The sequence below is a fragment of the Fulmarus glacialis genome, unplaced genomic scaffold (genome assembly GCF_000690835.1).
Source record: "Fulmarus glacialis isolate BGI_N327 unplaced genomic scaffold, ASM69083v1 scaffold29193, whole genome shotgun sequence".
In the NCBI taxonomy this organism is placed as follows: domain Eukaryota; kingdom Metazoa; phylum Chordata; class Aves; order Procellariiformes; family Procellariidae; genus Fulmarus; species Fulmarus glacialis.
In genome coordinates this window covers 21686-38649 of record NW_009205287.1, presented here as the reverse complement: position 1 = coordinate 38649, position 16964 = coordinate 21686, and the positions used below count along the sequence as shown (strand labels likewise).

Below are 16964 nucleotides of genomic sequence, written 5' to 3'. Positions count from 1 at the left end.
TGGCTAACTTGAGAGAAAAATGGTCACTGTTGTTCTTTTTTTCTCTGTGCTCCAGATTCTACTTCCAGCAATCTACTGTAGATTGTCCTATATGTTAAGGTGTTTGAACTTCTGTAGATTAAGAATGCTTTACACTTGCATAATTACTTCAAAGGTACTTCAGACTTACTAGCTACTGGTCAGTGATAATTACAGGAAATGGAGAGGGGACTTTGAGCTCACTGGCCCATCCTTCTGTATGACCAAGTTCTTGCAATAAGGTCTTCTGAATGAATGAAGAATTAAATTTAAAGGGGGGAAAAAACAACATTCTCGGAGGGATGATACAGCTTGACCAGAGATGTGCTGTGGTTTGTCTTGCTGTCTGTGGCTTGCTCAGCCTTCCTTTTGATGAGTAGCTGCTAAAAATTAACCCGCTTGCATAACAATGTCTTCTGTAAGCTCACTATTCAGAGTTCCCTTAAAACACAGTTCTCTACTCTGAGGCAGTTCATGAGGAAGAACTATGTCATATGTTTCTGTGAAGTGATTCATTACTTGCAGTGGAAGTGGCAGCTAAATGCTTCCAACCCTACTGATTTTAATTTGAAATGATTGCTTTCTGTGGCCTTATGCAAGTTCCTTGCAGTTGTTTAGTGGCAAAAAGCAACTTCATTGGCATTTCTCTGCTTTTTTTAAATATATATATATATATATATTCAGCATGTAAGTGTATAATGAGGACACTTTGTTCTTGAAACAAAAACCGAACTGATATTCTGGGTATGAAGTTTTACAGACTGCTAAAACAAAGGGGGTACTTCATTATCCTTCTCCTTTTATTACCCATTGATAAGCTAATAAACTGTTGAACTAAGGCAATGTAAGCAAACCTAGTCCTGGTGATCTGAGTGTACTGAATTGCAGTTGAGAGAAAAATCACCAGCAAAGGCACAGAATGTTACTAAGTCTAGAGGCTTTTAGACTTGGCAGTGAGGAGGAGGTTGACTTCTGTGAGGCTGATGTTAGGTTGAAGTTAGATTGCTGGCCTACATCAGGGATGAAAGGAGGAAAAAGCAATCAGAATGAATAATTTTTTGGAGATTCATGCATAAGGTTCCTGAAACCCAGTGAGGAAGGAGTTGATGTGATAGATAAAAAGGCTTGTGAATGAAATGAGTTATTTGGGATCTTGTTAGCTGAGCTGCAAAGTAGTTGCAATAAGACTAATTTTACTTTGTTGCCTAAAATGGAAGATAGAAAGCACGTTCAAACCTTTCTGTAACAAGGATGTGGTTCACTCAAGTGAAATTAGCAGTCTCTTGTCTGGGTAGATTATGCATGTTCAAGAAATCACTATGGTGCGCAGGGTTAGAAGGAGCTGACAGCAGTATTTGCACGGGTCAGCTATAGACACTGTTTCCTTAAAGCTGAGTGGGGGTAAATACTGTATCTGTCTTGTACCTTGCATGAAAAGAGGTCAGTTGGGGGAAATGAAAGAAAAAAAAAAGTGTGGATCTCAGTGTGAGAACAGTCTTCCTCCTTGCAGCTATGCACTGCTCCTTCTGCCATAGTTCATGCCTGCTCTAACTGTCACTGCCGAAGTGATCAAACCCTGTTTCTACCTCAAGCTGCTTGTGCAGCTTTAAGGGAGGGTTTATGTGGGAGGATGAATAAATGTTTGTGTAGCCATACAGTGAACCAGGTCAAGGAAATTATCTGGGTTAAAACTAACCTGGGGAAACAAGGAAGTTTTAATTTGGACATTTATTCCATTTCAGTTTGCTTTGTGGCTGTATGAATGCTTGGTGCTGACATAATACGGAGGAAGGGATGGCATGGGAATAGAAGGAAAAGTGAAAAGAGGATAGGTATTGTGGCAGCTATCCATTCCATGGGGTAGCCTAAGCAGACTGTTTGAAATAATATCCCTGATGTACATGAATAGTGCATTTGTTCTTTAATTAATAATTTGACTATTTAATAACTTGATTCTCATCCTCCAGAAAATAATACCTTGCCCCTAATACCTCTTGTACACATTTTTTTAACACCTGACTTTTTTCTTCTTCTTCTTTTTTTTTTTTTTTTTTCAGACGATGGGCACTGCATATTAAGCAGGGGTGGAAGACTGAAGCCCATTTGGGGACAGAATGAGTTTAAAAGATGCTGACAGTGCAGTTTGCCAGGCAAAGGCAGCCTATAATCTTCATATTTACCCCCAACTCTCAACAGAAAGTGCCCCCTGCTGCAAAGTGACAGCAACCAAGGACAGCACGTCTTCAGATGTCATCAAGGATGTGATTAATATCTTAAACTTGGATGTCTCGAAACATTATGTGCTTGTGGAAGTGAAAGAATCGGGTGGTGAAGAATGGGTACTTGATATAAATGATTCTCCTGTTCATAGGGTTTTACTTTGGCCTCGTCGTGCTCAGGATGAGCATCCACAAAAGGATGGGTACTACTTTCTTTTGCAAGAAAGGAACAGTGACGGGACCATCAAATATGTCCAGATGCAATTGCTTTCCAAGGAGACAGATGCTCGGCGATTGGTTGAAAGGGGTTTTCTTCCGTGGCATCAGGAGGACTTTGATGACTTGTGCAATCTCCCCAACTTAACGGAGACAACACTCCTAGAGAATCTCAAATGCCGCTTTCTAAAACACAAAATTTATACTTACGCAGGAAGTATTCTGATTGCAATTAACCCCTTCAAGTTCCTGCCCATTTATAATCCTAAATATGTCAAGATGTATGAGAATCATCAGCTTGGGAAGTTGGAGCCTCATATTTTTGCCATCGCTGATGTGGCTTATCACACAATGCTTAAAAAACATGTTAATCAGTGCATAGTTATATCAGGTGAAAGTGGGTCTGGGAAAACTCAAAGCACAAACTTCTTAATTCACTGCCTCACGGCACTGAGCCAGAAAGGGTACGCAAGTGGTGTGGAGAGAACTATTCTAGGAGCTGGACCGGTTCTGGAGGTAAATTTATGCTAAAATTGCCTTCTGTGAAAATTGTTTCTTGAAAACTTCAAATAACTGCTGTTGAATATTACTTTTGAGAGTCACCTACTTGATTTAGGCTTTAAATATCACTGGGCTGCATTGGTGTTTGGCTGTGTTGCTTGACTGCTTCTAATTGATTTTCCTTAATTCATCCTTCCGTTCAGTTGACTTCCTGTTGCTTTTAATTTATATTTGACTTAACTTTCCACCACCAAACACTAATATTCTGGGACAGAGGTTACCTGTGTTTTCGATCTTAAAGTTTTGATGACATTTGAATCAAATCGTAAATAAGTGTTTTCATAGAAAGATTGTTCCACTGAAACATTAACTGCTTAATGTAATTGTGCCTTTGTATGTAAGCATGTCCTGCAGCATTTTTATGAATGCATTTTTGAGGGAGTTATTTCCTTTCTACAATTGTTTGTTTTGAAGAGAGCAATATTGTTAGTTGGGGAGAAAGTGTGAGTCGGTTTTGGCTTTTAATTACTACAGCATTTCCAACAGAAAGCAAAACTAAACACGTGAGAAGGAGGGAGTACAGCTTGCCTTGCATTAGGTAACGCAGGACAAACTTAAACTGATCTTTTAGACTTCAGCCTCTCCATTTTACTTCTCATCTGAAAGGAAAAACTCTGAAAGCTTGGATGGATGTAATGTAATAAAATCTTCAACAGCAAGGAGATTGAATGCGGCCATTGTAATTTTTAGGTTTAAATATTCTCAAATGTAACAACACTTCCATTTAAAAAAATTTAAGCTTTTTTAAGCCTTTAAATAAAATGTGAAAAAGCAATGAAGTTAAGCTTCAAAATATGTTACATTTATAAATGTGATTTGGAAGCTTTTCTGTAAAGAATGAGGAATATATGCAAGTTCTTTTTTGCCTTGCTTTCTGCTGCTTGAAAGAAGAAGTAAAATTGTTTGAGGTTTGTTGGTTGCTGCAGTTCGAGTTTGCAGTTCTAAACAGAAAACAGGAAGGGGTCACTGTGGAAAGCACTGTTTCATCAGCTGATCTTTCTGCCTTTGATAAAATTAACTGTTTCAGACCCTAGTCTACCAGATGTGATACAGCTGTGTCAAACCAGCTGTAGAGATGTAAAATCTTGTGTTGCGGTTTGTCCATTGAATGAGAAATGCACATATCCCTAGATACAAAGTTTAAATGAATAACTTTGCTGGAGTCACAGGTAAATGTTGTGTATGTCCGGGAATGTTCATGAAGAGACATTTGTGATTTTATACAGTAAGATTGGTTGTCGTAAGTACTGCAACTTCTTCAGACTTCCACTGAGCATTTAGTAATGCATTTCATGAGAAGATAGTCTTGTTAGCTAGAAATATGATGACCAATTGAAAGCTTAGCTTGCAAACTTGTCGAATGGATTCTAACCTGACTGTTGGAGTACATGTTGTCTAAAATGTGAGGCTCTTTTCTGAAATTCTCAGAGGAATTTCTCGCTCTACGTTGAGGGTGTTTGTCAGTCGCAGATTGATTTAGTGTAAACTTGTCCTCCCAAATATTGCAAAAGATAAAGGGGTTTATGACAACTAAAAATAAAAAATGTAGGAACATCTAATCCTAAAATATCTTTCAGAATGGAATATACATTTTTTGTATTAAAAGTATTATTCATTGACTTGAAATTATGGAGAAAGAAACCTTTTTGAAACTTGCAGAGGCTGAATTTGCCCAGGCTGAAATAAATCACTGGGGTACCTGTGATTTTGGCACAACCCTATTTAAGGTAGTGGAAATATACTTCTCTGTTCACATAACTTCAATGCACATCAAAAAGTGATGCTATGGTAGGTTTAGAACATAGAGAAGTAAAATCAAACTACCCTACTTCGGATACTGCAGGGCGGATTCAGTGGACAGTGAAGCTTCCATGTTTCCCAATATGGATGCTCTTCTGCAATTCCAGGCACTAAGCGTAATTTTTAAAAAACCAAGTCAAATCTTGGTCTCGGAGAGGAATGCACAGAAAGCTTACTTTGCTTTGTGGAAGTTAACTGACGACAAACTCTTCTGTTAGAGTTGGTCACTTCTAAATCCAACTGTGGTGACTCATTTGGGTTTTTACTTAAGGGAACTGAAGTGGTAAAAGGGAGTTTTTCTTAAGTGGATGTTTCAGGGGATTTTTGGATGAACAGTTTTGTAGTGTGCTTAAACTATTTGAGAACGTTCTGTTTAATTTTGAAGTTTTATTTTGAGTCCTCATGACAGATGAAAATGTACTCTTGGGTGAAGAATGTTTCCCTGACTGCTATGATGTAGAGGTTGGTTGCATTTTGGCTCAGAACTTCCCCTTTTTAGTGACCTCTTATTTTCCTGACACCTAAGTAAAATGTGTCTGTTTATAGGTTGACCTTTTGTAAAAGTTCAATGACTTAAACATTTCTAGCGCAGAGAGGTGAGCGCTGTTAGTGTGTTATGGAGATGGATTTATAATTTTATCGTCGCATAGTTAGTGAACTTGGAAACATATTTCTTACTGAATCCTGTTCCTATGCTGGCTAACTAATCTCTGTTCAAATGTGAAGTAATGTGAAGATAAACTATTGTTAATATTTTAGCTCCTTGTTCACAATTTCTAGACTTTGAAGGATGGAGTTACTGCTGTACTGTGAAAGGAGATTTAACCTTAAATGTTGCTTGATACTGCGTTCTCAAACATCTGAGAAATGAAATACATGATACTGAGACAGTGTAGTTAAAAGTTAAATATGGTACTAGGACAATTGCTGTCACATGTGCTACTGAAAGGAAAGCTGGTCCTGGGTTAGTGTCTGATCCTCAGATGCTTCTTTCTCAATCCCGGCACCAGAGTCTGAGCTGTTCATAAGATTCCTTGTTGGGGATCTGATAAGCAGAGGTAACTTGCACTACTTCTGATTACGTTTGGCACTGCTTGCAGCTTTCTAGAGAAAAAGAATCTGAAAGGCTGGCTGCTTCCGTGGGACAGTGATGCTTCAGCACAGCCTAAAGCTGTGTTTTGTGCTGGTTTTTAACAGTTCATGAGACATGCCGTTGCCTTAGCTGTATAGGAGTTGCTCTCAGATTTTATTTTTCTGTAATTGTTTCTCCAGGCTAGCGTAGATCATCTATAGTGAAGAGCAGTTTCTTTAAAACTGGTGGGAAGATAAAGATAGGCTCTGTTTTAAGATACTCCTGACTTTTTCATCCTCTTCTAAATTTAGTGATTAAAGTATAGTGCCCTGACTCGGAGTTTTGCCTTCTTGTATTGACTGTTAAGTTCAGTTTACTTATGGTTGAAGTTCTAAGAAGGAATTTACATTTGGGAACTATTATTTGGGTGAAATTGGGAATAGTGAATCAAACCTTTGTTTATTTTATAGAGTCTCGAACAAGATAATTAAACCTTTCCATACGCACTTAAGAAGTTTCCAAGAAATTTGTATTTTCCTTTCATCAGGGAAAAAGTCTTAAAATGCATGTTTCTCATATAAAATGCACAGTGTGCAATCTAAGATGCTGCACATATTTTGGAAACCTAAAGTTAACGTATCAGATTCTTCAAGCCAACTAATTTAATAAAGTGGCAGAAAATTGAGCAAGGGGATGGGAGCATGTGACGAGGGACATAGTAAGGGGGAATTGGAGCTTCCACTTCTGGCAGCAAAGCTCCCGTTGGCTTGCTGTCTTTTGTTAAATTGTAACCCTCAGTATCTTGGGTTTATTACGGAAGTTATTTTCTTAGTGTGCTGAAGGTTCATTTCCTTCTGAAATGGAAGCTGAGGAGCAACGGGACAGATGGAAATACTGGGGTTGTCATAACTTTTTCATGTATTATTTTGAAAAGCATTGCTTATTTCCATTTGGATATGTTCTTGAAGATTTCTTAATGTCACTGAACCATTCTTGGAAAAGAATTAAGGCCCAAATAAAATGGAAAATCCAACAGAAAGCATTCATTAAGTGGTCTTCTAAAGAAGGCAGTTGTAAATATGAGTTAATTAATATTGACAGCACAATCAGGTGGGTGGGGGCATGAGCTCTTCTAGAACTCAGTGTATTAAAAAGCTTGTTAAATTTCATAAAAGTAAACTTTTATGCTTTACCATTCTATGGAAAACAGTAAAGCAATTTGCTGTCAGCTCTGTTCTCTTTATTACAATCCCATTGTGCTTGTGGTTTTGGTATAAGATGGACTTAAGCTGAGTGGTGCTTCAACTCTGGTTTTCATTTGTATTTGCCATAAAAGTCTGCATATATATTTAGTGGGTGTAGTCTGTTCTATTTAAGGGAAAGTAGTTGTTTTGAGGCTATTATCTGCATGTGTTTAAGAATCATAATCAGAGGAGGAATGGAACTTCCTTTTTCCATTTGGTTGGATGTTACTAGGGTTTTTTTGGTAGAAATGTGGTGTTGCATACTTCTCCCTGCTGCACATGTCTCTTGGGGAAAAAATCACCTTGTCCTTTATACAGTCTTACCACGTGGATTGCTTAGACTTCCCCAGGACATCATACAGCATGCAGAGTTGCAAAAATTACCCTGAATACTGCAACTTCCGTATTAATGAGTGGATATTTTGCAGCGTGTTTGTGAAGACAGACCACTACTAAACTGGATTAAACTCTGAAGCAGTCATTTCCTCTTCCAGGGTGTGTAATTTGAGTCTTCGATGTCATTTGGCATATGAAAAGATTGGTCTGTGCAGTGGTGGTTTTGCCATGGATTAGAGTGGTTTACATAGAAACTCTGATAGCTTTTTCAGATTTTGGCAATTCTTATGAAGGAACTAAATGAGATTTTTTTAGTTGTGTTCCTGAGGTAGATGATAGGAGCATGTGTGTGGTTTGGGATTTTCTTTTTACAGCAAATAAAAGGAGAATTTGGCATTTTTCTGAATACTTCTAAAGCTGTCGCTGTTGTAGGAGTTTTGAGTAGCAGGCTCCAGTTTGTGCCTCTTGCATTCCAAGGTAAGAGGATGGGTTGGATGACTTCCTGACTCCCAGAATAGGCTATACCAACTCTGATTCCTGCTGGCCTTGGCCTGCTGGTTTTGACTCGCCCTCTTTTTGTATAGCTAGTGTTCTGCATTGGAGAGATTTAGTTTTAGTTTTTTGGTTTTAGTTTTTTGGTTTTATCTGTATCCTCATGGACTCACAAGGGAAAACAGTAAATGGGTTTGGTTATATAAATGATTATTTCTCTTTAGCTGAAATTCTCTTGTCCGCTCACATCTGCTGAATTTATTTTGTAAAGGTGTAGGTGGCTTTCTGTAAAGGCAAACCAGGGAGATATTTCAGTTGAATTTGAGCTATATAGTATAGAGTACCTGGCTAGAATGGTATGTGAAAGACGCTTTCCAGGCAGAGCAATGGCTAGGTAATATGGGAGCTTAATTCTTCTCTATAATCTTTTTTTTTGTAGGATAAAGCTACAGTAGGTTAAAGGTATCGAAATGCTAAATATCAAAATATTTAACATTTCAAATTTTTGCACCTTTCTGATTTTAGGCAGCAATGTCACTTCTTATGTAGTTGACTTGTCAAAGTATATTGAAGAATATGGTAGCAGTGATTTAAATGTTACCAAAAAAAAATGCCCCACCCAAAATGTTAAGCGACTTGGAATGTTCTTTAAAAAGTTGTCAATGTTAAAGGCTCTTATGAGAAAACCATTCAGTACATGAAAACTTTCCTAAAAACTGATAATATTAGATCAGCTTTTAAGAATTTGCTGTATGCTTTGACTAAATACCAGACACATGAGCTCATAAGAGCCTTTAGTTTTAAACTGTATTCATTGCTTACATGAGTAATCACTAAGAAAAGTTTTTCAGGAAGCCTGGGTTATGGGATTTCTTAACTCTATAATACCAAAATATTTATTATTGAAAAATAATGTAGCAAATTTAGCTATACTGTGTTTTGGTTTCTTGAATATATCTAGTAAACTGATAGTTAACTGGTGGCTTAAGTTAGAAAACTTTCTAAAAAGAAGTTTTTCCGGAATCAATTTGCAAGTTGACTATTCTGCAGCCTGGCAAAGTTCACTACAACAGATTTCTTAATACACTAAATGGGAAGTTGGATGGTGTTCTTCAGAGAGCCACAGTTGAGCCACTGTCAGTGGGAGAGGAGTAGGTTTTTTGATTTACGAAGCAGACAATTTGCTGTGCTGATGTTACTGGACTTCCACTTCTGGTTTGGTGTTGTTTGGTAACTGTAAGGAGTTGACCTGGATTTTATGCATATATTAATATGCATGTGTATGCAAATTGGGCTCTAAAAAAAAATTTGGTTGATAACTTGTTGGATAGTAGCTACAAAAAGATATTGAAGATATTGACAACTCTGGTCGATGCTTGCTTTGAAAAATCTGAGTGGGGATGCTCTTCGCATTATAACACATGTAGCACGGTCTCTAGAAATTAGAAGGCTGAACTCAGCCTCAGTCATCTATAAGCACTGCTGGACACAAATCCTCTCTCTTTAGAAACCCGTTGACTTTTCTGAAGTTACAGCAGAATCACCCTGTGGGTTTTCACCCTGCACGGGAAGAGCTCCTTTAGCTTATTCCTTTAGGTCTGAAGAATTACGGACATTCTCCCAGTTTATAAGAAGTTTCTTGGATTCTTCGAATGCTAGGCAGCTGGCAGTAGAAATCTTGTAAGAGGGCTTTGAGAACCTATTTTGGAAATAGTGATCCAGGTATCACACTGCAGTGCAGCTGTAACCCTTAAAGTAGGTTGAAAAAAACCAAAAACAATAAAAAAAAGAGAAGAGTTTCAATATACGGACAATATGACTGTCATGAAAGCAGTACTCCCCGAGGATATACACCATAACTGGTCAGTTTTATGTATAAACAGTTTAGTTCTGTGTTGTGTACAGTATTCACATGTCCATCATTCTCCAGAGGTGTGTGTGTGTGTGGAGGAAGAAGGTGGCATTTTTGTGAAATCATTCCACGTATGTGCTATATTAGGGGAGGCGGATTTCCTAATGGAGGCCTTAATTGCTTGGAGCTTTAAGGGGAAATATCTGTTGCAGGAACTGCTGGTGGTAGTCTACACCGAGCAGTGTATTTTTCCAAACAATTGCATTTTACATAGGATTGTATGTTGGATTGCCTCCTGCATGTTAGAAGTTTCTCTTAACCTAAGAACACATAGTTAAGAGTTGATAAAGTTAAGGACATTCCTAGTAGTTAATTCTACTGGGCTTTTGGATGTAATAATTTATCTTTATAGTTCTTAAGTGTGGCTCATGCAGAGGATATTTTGTGTTATGTGTGTACTAGCAACTATCAGAGGGCTCATGATACAGGCAGAAGTATTAAAGATGCACAGTTAGGATTTGTGCCATACCTGTTTTTTCCCCTTCCGTAACACCTCATAATGAAACTACATTTTTCGGTGTTGCATAGCAGAGTTAGCTGGCCAGTAAGTATGATGTGGTTCTGTAAACCAAAGTTTTTCTGTTTGTCTTTTTCCTGTTTTTTTGAATACACAACTTTGAAAATTCATGGGCTAACTTTATAAATGAGATCTCAATGTTCTGTTCTCACTTAAAGAAAAATTGTGTTTATTGTGAAATTTTTGAGTGGGAGCAATACATTAGGGAATAGGATGTAGTTTGTGGCTTTTCTCTGGGAGAGGCAATTTCATGGTAATTGTGCTGTCTTCTTCCTACTGAATATCCTCTCTAAGGTCATAATTGTTAGTGATTGAGGCTGATTTACGCTCTCTAGCTATGATTACCTTTCCTGTACTCTTAGAAATATCTAAATGTATTATTCCCCTCCCTCAATCCCTCAAATATTATTGCATGGGGCAAATAATAAATGTATATAGATCTGTGAGGAACAGTGGAGGTTTCCTAAGCTGCCTTTTTGGTATCTGTATGCTGCCATTTCCATAGTATTTAGAGTTTATACTGCAAGCTAACAGAGGCTGAACAATGAACAGAAGAGCTTGAAAAGCTATGTGTTGGCATATTTCATTTAATTGAAAATTAACTAATTTTGCTTTATTATAGGCATTTGGAAATGCAAAAACAGCACATAACAATAACTCCAGTCGTTTTGGAAAGTTTATTCAGGTGAACTATTTAGAGAATGGTATTGTCCGAGGGTAAGTACAGTATGAGGTTCTTCTGGGGCTGATACCTGTGCTTTTAGGAATTGGTGAAGACTCTGTTGTATATAAAATGCTGCCTTCTTGAGACCCTTCTCATGTAGGAATAGCTTGCCGCTGTGGAGTTTTCAAGACTCTCTGACTGAGCTTTGTGGAATCATTGGTGATGCATAATATTCTTACCTTGCTGTACAACCATATCAGGTTAAGAATTTGATTGCTGCTGCATCTTTACCTTCATGCTAAATAAAGGCTTTTTTTTCATAACACCCATTGTCCTCTCCAGTTTGCAATTAAAAACAGAAGATCTGAATTTTTAAGAGGAGTTGGAGAGAAGTGAAATAGATTTGAAGAAGCCGTTTTAAAGAAACACTTTAAACACCAGTTATAAAGACGACTATAAAATTATGATTTTACTCGACTTAATTGAAATCGTGTGCTTCTATCTGAAGGTCAAACATGAAATATTCTATACCTACATTTATTTTTTAATATGTGATAGTCACAGCTGAGTCCTAGAATTCTATTTATATTTTTCACCCCGTAGTAAATGCTATAATGTCACATTACTGTAATCCCTCAATATTAATCAAAGATTATACTTTGCTCTTCTTTAGTAGTGAGCACTTTCACTTCAAGTGAAGAATTTTGTCCAAGAATTTTCTGTGATATTTGTAATTTATGTGCAAATAACCTGTGTAGTTACTTGCCTAACATCATGCCATAAAATTGTTTCTTTCAGATCTTGCTTTGTAAAATGCATCTTAAACTTTTAACGCTTGTATCTGCAAAATTCGCAGCAGTATGTCACATGTTGTCAAGATGTACTTGTGCTAGTTTAGGTGCAATGCCATAATACATAATATTGGTATGGAATTCTGCATGAAGCTGAAGCTTGCTGCACTATGGAGTGTCATTAGCTATCACTGACTTTTGTGCTCCAGTGTGTCTTTCCTTTGGGTCTTTTTCATGTTTGCAGTTTACAAAATGGCAATAACATACATGACTGGGAACTCTGTACCACACTTGCTCTGAGTATTATTCTGAACAAAATTGGCACCTTTTCAGATGAAGTCACACTAGCTCAGGAGATTGGTACAATTTGAATACATTTGTTTTGTCTTCAGCATGAGAAAAAGCTGCTCAAACTTTGGCCTCATTCATTATATCCCATGTCAAGGAGTTTAGATTATTATTTACGAGATTGCTTTGTCAAACTGTAAGGGGTTTTCTGTCTGTCTGGCTTCCATTTTAGGCTGACGTGTATACTGTTATAAAAATCCATCAAATTTGATAGATTGAGAATCAGACAGTTACCCAGTATATTTTTGGGGTCTTGTAGTCTTTGCATTCCTTGTCAGATAACTGTTAATCTCGGAGTAGATAACAGATTGCTAGCACTCTGCATATCTTGTTGTTCTTACAATTTTTCATCAGCACTTTTCTAGCTTCGTCTGCCTTTTTCCAGTTATGTCTACTAAAACCAAGCACTAAAGATAGGTGTTTCTTGGGTATTTCTCTTTGTTCCAATTACAATATAGTGCATACTGAATTTTTTGTTATAGATTTGAGATCGTGACTAAGCTATTCTCTTGTATATTTTAGTGCAGATTTAATTATTTGAATTCTCTTGGCAGTTGCTGTCTGATGTTTTGTGATGTCTTTTCTTTTGCCCTCATGCTTTTTTTCATTTTTTATGGCTCTTCAGGGCTGTTGTTGAAAAATACCTGCTTGAAAAATCTCGTCTGGTTTCTCAAGAAAAAGATGAAAGGTAAGAGATTAGTACACTTTACTAACACAATCATAATCAACGCAAGAGTTTAAGAGCATTTAAAGTATATAGAATAGAAGAAAAATCATTGCATTTTCATGAAAGAGAAATGTATTGACTTTGTAGGAACTACCATGTCTTTTATTATTTGCTACTTGTAGCGTAAAGAATTTCACCTCAAGCAACCTGAAGATTATTTCTACCTCAATCAGGTAATCTGTGACAGGGGTTTACGAATACGTTGGTAAGTGTTGTCTGTCTGCTGTGTTAAAGATGAAAGAAAGCGGAACAGATTATACTTGTTTTCTTGTGATGTTTGGACTTTGTTCTTTGCCTTTAATTATGGATCTCTCTTCACAGTATAACTTGAAAATTGAAGATGGGGAAGATCTCCGACATGACTTTGAAAGATTAAAACAAGCCATGGAGATGGTTGGCTTCCTTTCAGCAACAAAAAACCAGTAAGTAGAATCCTTTAAGCTTTTGTTACTGACAGCTAGTTAATGTTCATGAATTGCAATAAACTGTATATGTGTTGGGATCACATTTAGTCCAGTAGGAAGCAAGGAGAGCTGAGTATTTGAGGGCTTATGGACAAATTCTTGGGGTAGAATTAAGTCTGCTAACCTGTTATAATGACCTCATAAGAAAAATTCTTATAAAATTCAATTTTTCTTTCTTAGGATTTTTTCAATACTTTCAGCTATTCTTTATTTGGGCAACGTTACGTATAAGAAGAAAGCTACAGGTCGTGATGAAGGGTTGGAAGTAGGACCTCCTGAAGTGTTGGACATTCTTTCCCAGCTTTTGAAGGTAGAGTATTTCTCTTAAGCTGTAATGTTTGATACAGCTTTTTGTCATGCTCTACCTCAGCATTTTACTTGAATATCTTGCTGCCCAGTTTGCTGTATCTAGATCTGATTTATGGTGCTTCCACAACATTTATCTTGTGGGAGGGGAAATGGATGAAATTAGTGAAATTATTGGGGTTAGGGATGGAATATAGCCCATAGCATGGAAATAAAATTTGTTTACTTAATAATCGTAGAGAGCTGAGCAGGAATAAATTTAGTGTAGATGTGTTGTATGCCACCGTAGGGAACATGCGGAAACATCTGACTTATTCTAAGCTGAGAATAATTTAAAGAAGTTGAAGAACTTGTAAAGCTATTGATGAATGGTAAATGTAGCTGTTGTCAAAGAGGTTGGGCTTCTCTGAGGAAATTGTACTGTCCACTGTTGCTATCAGATTACTCGCTGGGGAGTTTGAGGGTGACAGTAACTCTTGTTCTCGCTTGTTTTGAAGGTTAAACGAGAAATTCTAGTAGAAGTGCTAACAAAAAGAAAAACTGTGACTGCTAATGATAAGCTTATTTTGCCATATAGTCTCAATGAGGTGAGTAAAAGAACACTAGTAGAGGATTTTAAATAACTGAAACTTGCTTTTTAGGATTAAAAAAGCTAATATGGTGCACTTTCACTTTTAGTGAGCGATGTTTGGAAAGTTAGAAGTTAGCATTAAAGAAAAATTTTGGTTTTATTTGTCTCTGACAGGATTGTAACCTTTGAGTGACACTGGTCTGAAATAGAAATGCTTTTTTTAAACAAATTCTGAACATTGTTTCATCTGCAGGCAATAACAGCTCGTGATTCAATGGCAAAGTCCTTATACAGTGCTCTGTTTGATTGGATTGTTCTGCGAATTAATCATGCTCTCCTTAATAAGAAGGACATGGAGGAATCTGTTACAGTAAGTTTCTCACAAAAGCAAGTCTTTGTAGACAGCTGTGTATTTAGAGCTAACAGAGAATGCTATAGATTACATGTTCAGATATTTGGGATAAATTTTGATTCTTCTGAAGTCCATGGTAAATTTCTTGGTGTCCTGATTTCGGCTGGGATAGGGTTAAATCTCTTCCTAGTGCTGTGTTTTGGATTTAGTATGAGGAGAATGTTGATAACACACTGATGTTTTCAGTTGTTGCTAAGTGCCATCCTAGTCCAAGGACAGCTCCCATGCCTGCTGACTGAGCTAGGTACACAAGATGGGAGGGAACATAATCAGGACAGCCAGCTCAGCTGGCTAATGGGGTATTCCATACCATGTGACGTCATGCTCAGTATATGAATGGTAGGCGTGATCCAGGAAGTACCGATCGCTACTTGGTTATCGGTCAGTGCGGGTAGTGAGCAATTGCATTGTGCATCACTTATTTTGTATATTTTATCATTATCATTATTATTCTCCCTTTTCTGTTTTATTAAACTGTCTTTATCTCAACTCATGAGTTTTTCTCACTCTTACCCTTCCGATTCTCTCCCCGTCCCACTGCGGGGCGGGGGGCAGGGAGTGAGCGGCTGCATGGTATTTGGCTGCCTGCCAGGTTAAACCACGACACTTGGTAATATTTAATCGTCTCTGTTTTCACAGTAGACATAACTGTTAAATATTCAAAATCTATCAGCATACACTACAGAGCTTCTTGTAATGGTTAGCTGTTGTGGGTTAAGTCACTGTATGACAGATTGCTTAACTAGATTTCCACATCTCCTTTTAGTGTTTGTCCATTGGTGTACTTGATATTTTTGGATTTGAAGACTTTGAAACCAACAGTTTTGAACAGTTCTGTATAAATTATGCAAATGAACAGCTTCAGTATTATTTCAATCAGCATATTTTCAAATTGGAACAGGTAAGAAACAAGAGCTGCTGAAACAAAAGCTTGTTTTTGTCAAGTGCTCATATATTATGCAACTTAGCCACTATTCTGCAGAATCTCATGGCATAATTTTTACAATTGCTTGAATATATTTCCAAAAGTCTTATTTTTTTAATTTCTTGTTTTATTATTGCTTATTATGGTATTGTTTGAAGGTTGCAGCTTTGCTGTATTTAGTACTCCATGTAAACTAGTAATAGTAGGGCCTTTCTTCAGAGGGCTAGTGTTAAGTTTCTGCTTGACTGTAAGAAGCTAAAAAGACATTCAGGCAACCCCAGACAGAAGTCAGGTGAAACTGTAAACTTCGAGATTGAAAATCTGTAGGTGAGGTGTTTGTTTCAGGTTTGTTTGGTTTTTTGGTTTTTTTTTTAATGGTAGGTGAGATGTTTGTTTCAGGGTTTTTTTTTGTTTGGTTTTTTTAATGATTGGGAAACAGTTTCTCTGATTTTTATCAGTTTCTAAATATGTAATAACCAGTCTTTGTTGCTTCTTCCACCTGACTGCATTTAGGGGACGCAGCTGTATGTTGTTATTGGCAGTAGTTCTGAAATCCTGATGTTACTGGCATATGTTGATTTACTTGTTCGCAGATGGTATCATCTTCTTACAGAGTGCTTTGAGTGCTGCAAGAGCTAACAGATCCTGTTTCTAGACTGAGGTTTGGGGGGGGGTTTGCTCTAGACTTGGATTTTTTCTGGTTTGTGCTAAAACATTATTCACGGGTCACTGCTGAAAGAAAGAAGTCATTCTGTAGTACATGGTATTTTGTCAACAACATGTAGATAACTTTAAACAAGCATTTTAAAGAGAAGAAAATTACCAAACATGCAAACTTCATAGGTAAACGTAATGTTGATGTCCCTGTTTTGTACCTTACAACAGAAGTGGCTATCCAGGCTAACTAGAGTAAATAGTTACATTGTTTTCTTTTTTCTAATGCCATTTTTCCAAATAAGCTTAATCCTTGAATGACCCGTTTCCTGTATCTCTTGCAGTGTGAGGGCCCTCAGGGGGGATCTCTATATCTTTTTAAAGAAAGGCTTTTTTGTCTGTGGAAAATGGCATTTCAGTTCTGTAATGTGGCATGCACACTGAGCAGTCTGTCATTAGGCAGACTGAATTCTACCTACTTAAAAATAATCCATTTCTTATCATCATCATATAGAGGAAAGACAGGCGCTCTTTGTCTTTTCTTAAACATAAAACTTATTCAGTTAATTTTCTGTGAGATTTTTTTTTTTACATTAGTACCTTATCATAAGCTTTTTCTGTGGCCATTTACAGCATTAAAAAGAGCTGGTATTTTGGTTCCATATCTTAATGGGAAGCTTATCCTGTCAAGCATTTGATGCATTGTCATTTCAGC

At 37.2% G+C, this 16964-nt stretch overlaps 1 protein-coding gene across 1 annotated transcript in view; it reads left to right on the top strand.

Moving 5' to 3' along the window:
- The first annotated feature begins 2132 nt into the window (after positions 1-2132).
- LOC104072507 (unconventional myosin-IXb-like) overlaps positions 2133-16964 on the top strand; it is a 35399-nt gene continuing 20567 nt past the window's right edge. Inside the window, 10 exon segments of the mRNA XM_009575355.1 lie at positions 2133-2969; positions 11010-11104; positions 12816-12878; positions 13005-13037; positions 13039-13090; positions 13239-13339; positions 13562-13691; positions 14185-14274; positions 14512-14628; positions 15437-15571. Of these exon segments, the coding sequence (XP_009573650.1) occupies positions 2133-2969; positions 11010-11104; positions 12816-12878; positions 13005-13037; positions 13039-13090; positions 13239-13339; positions 13562-13691; positions 14185-14274; positions 14512-14628; positions 15437-15571 (1653 nt within the window).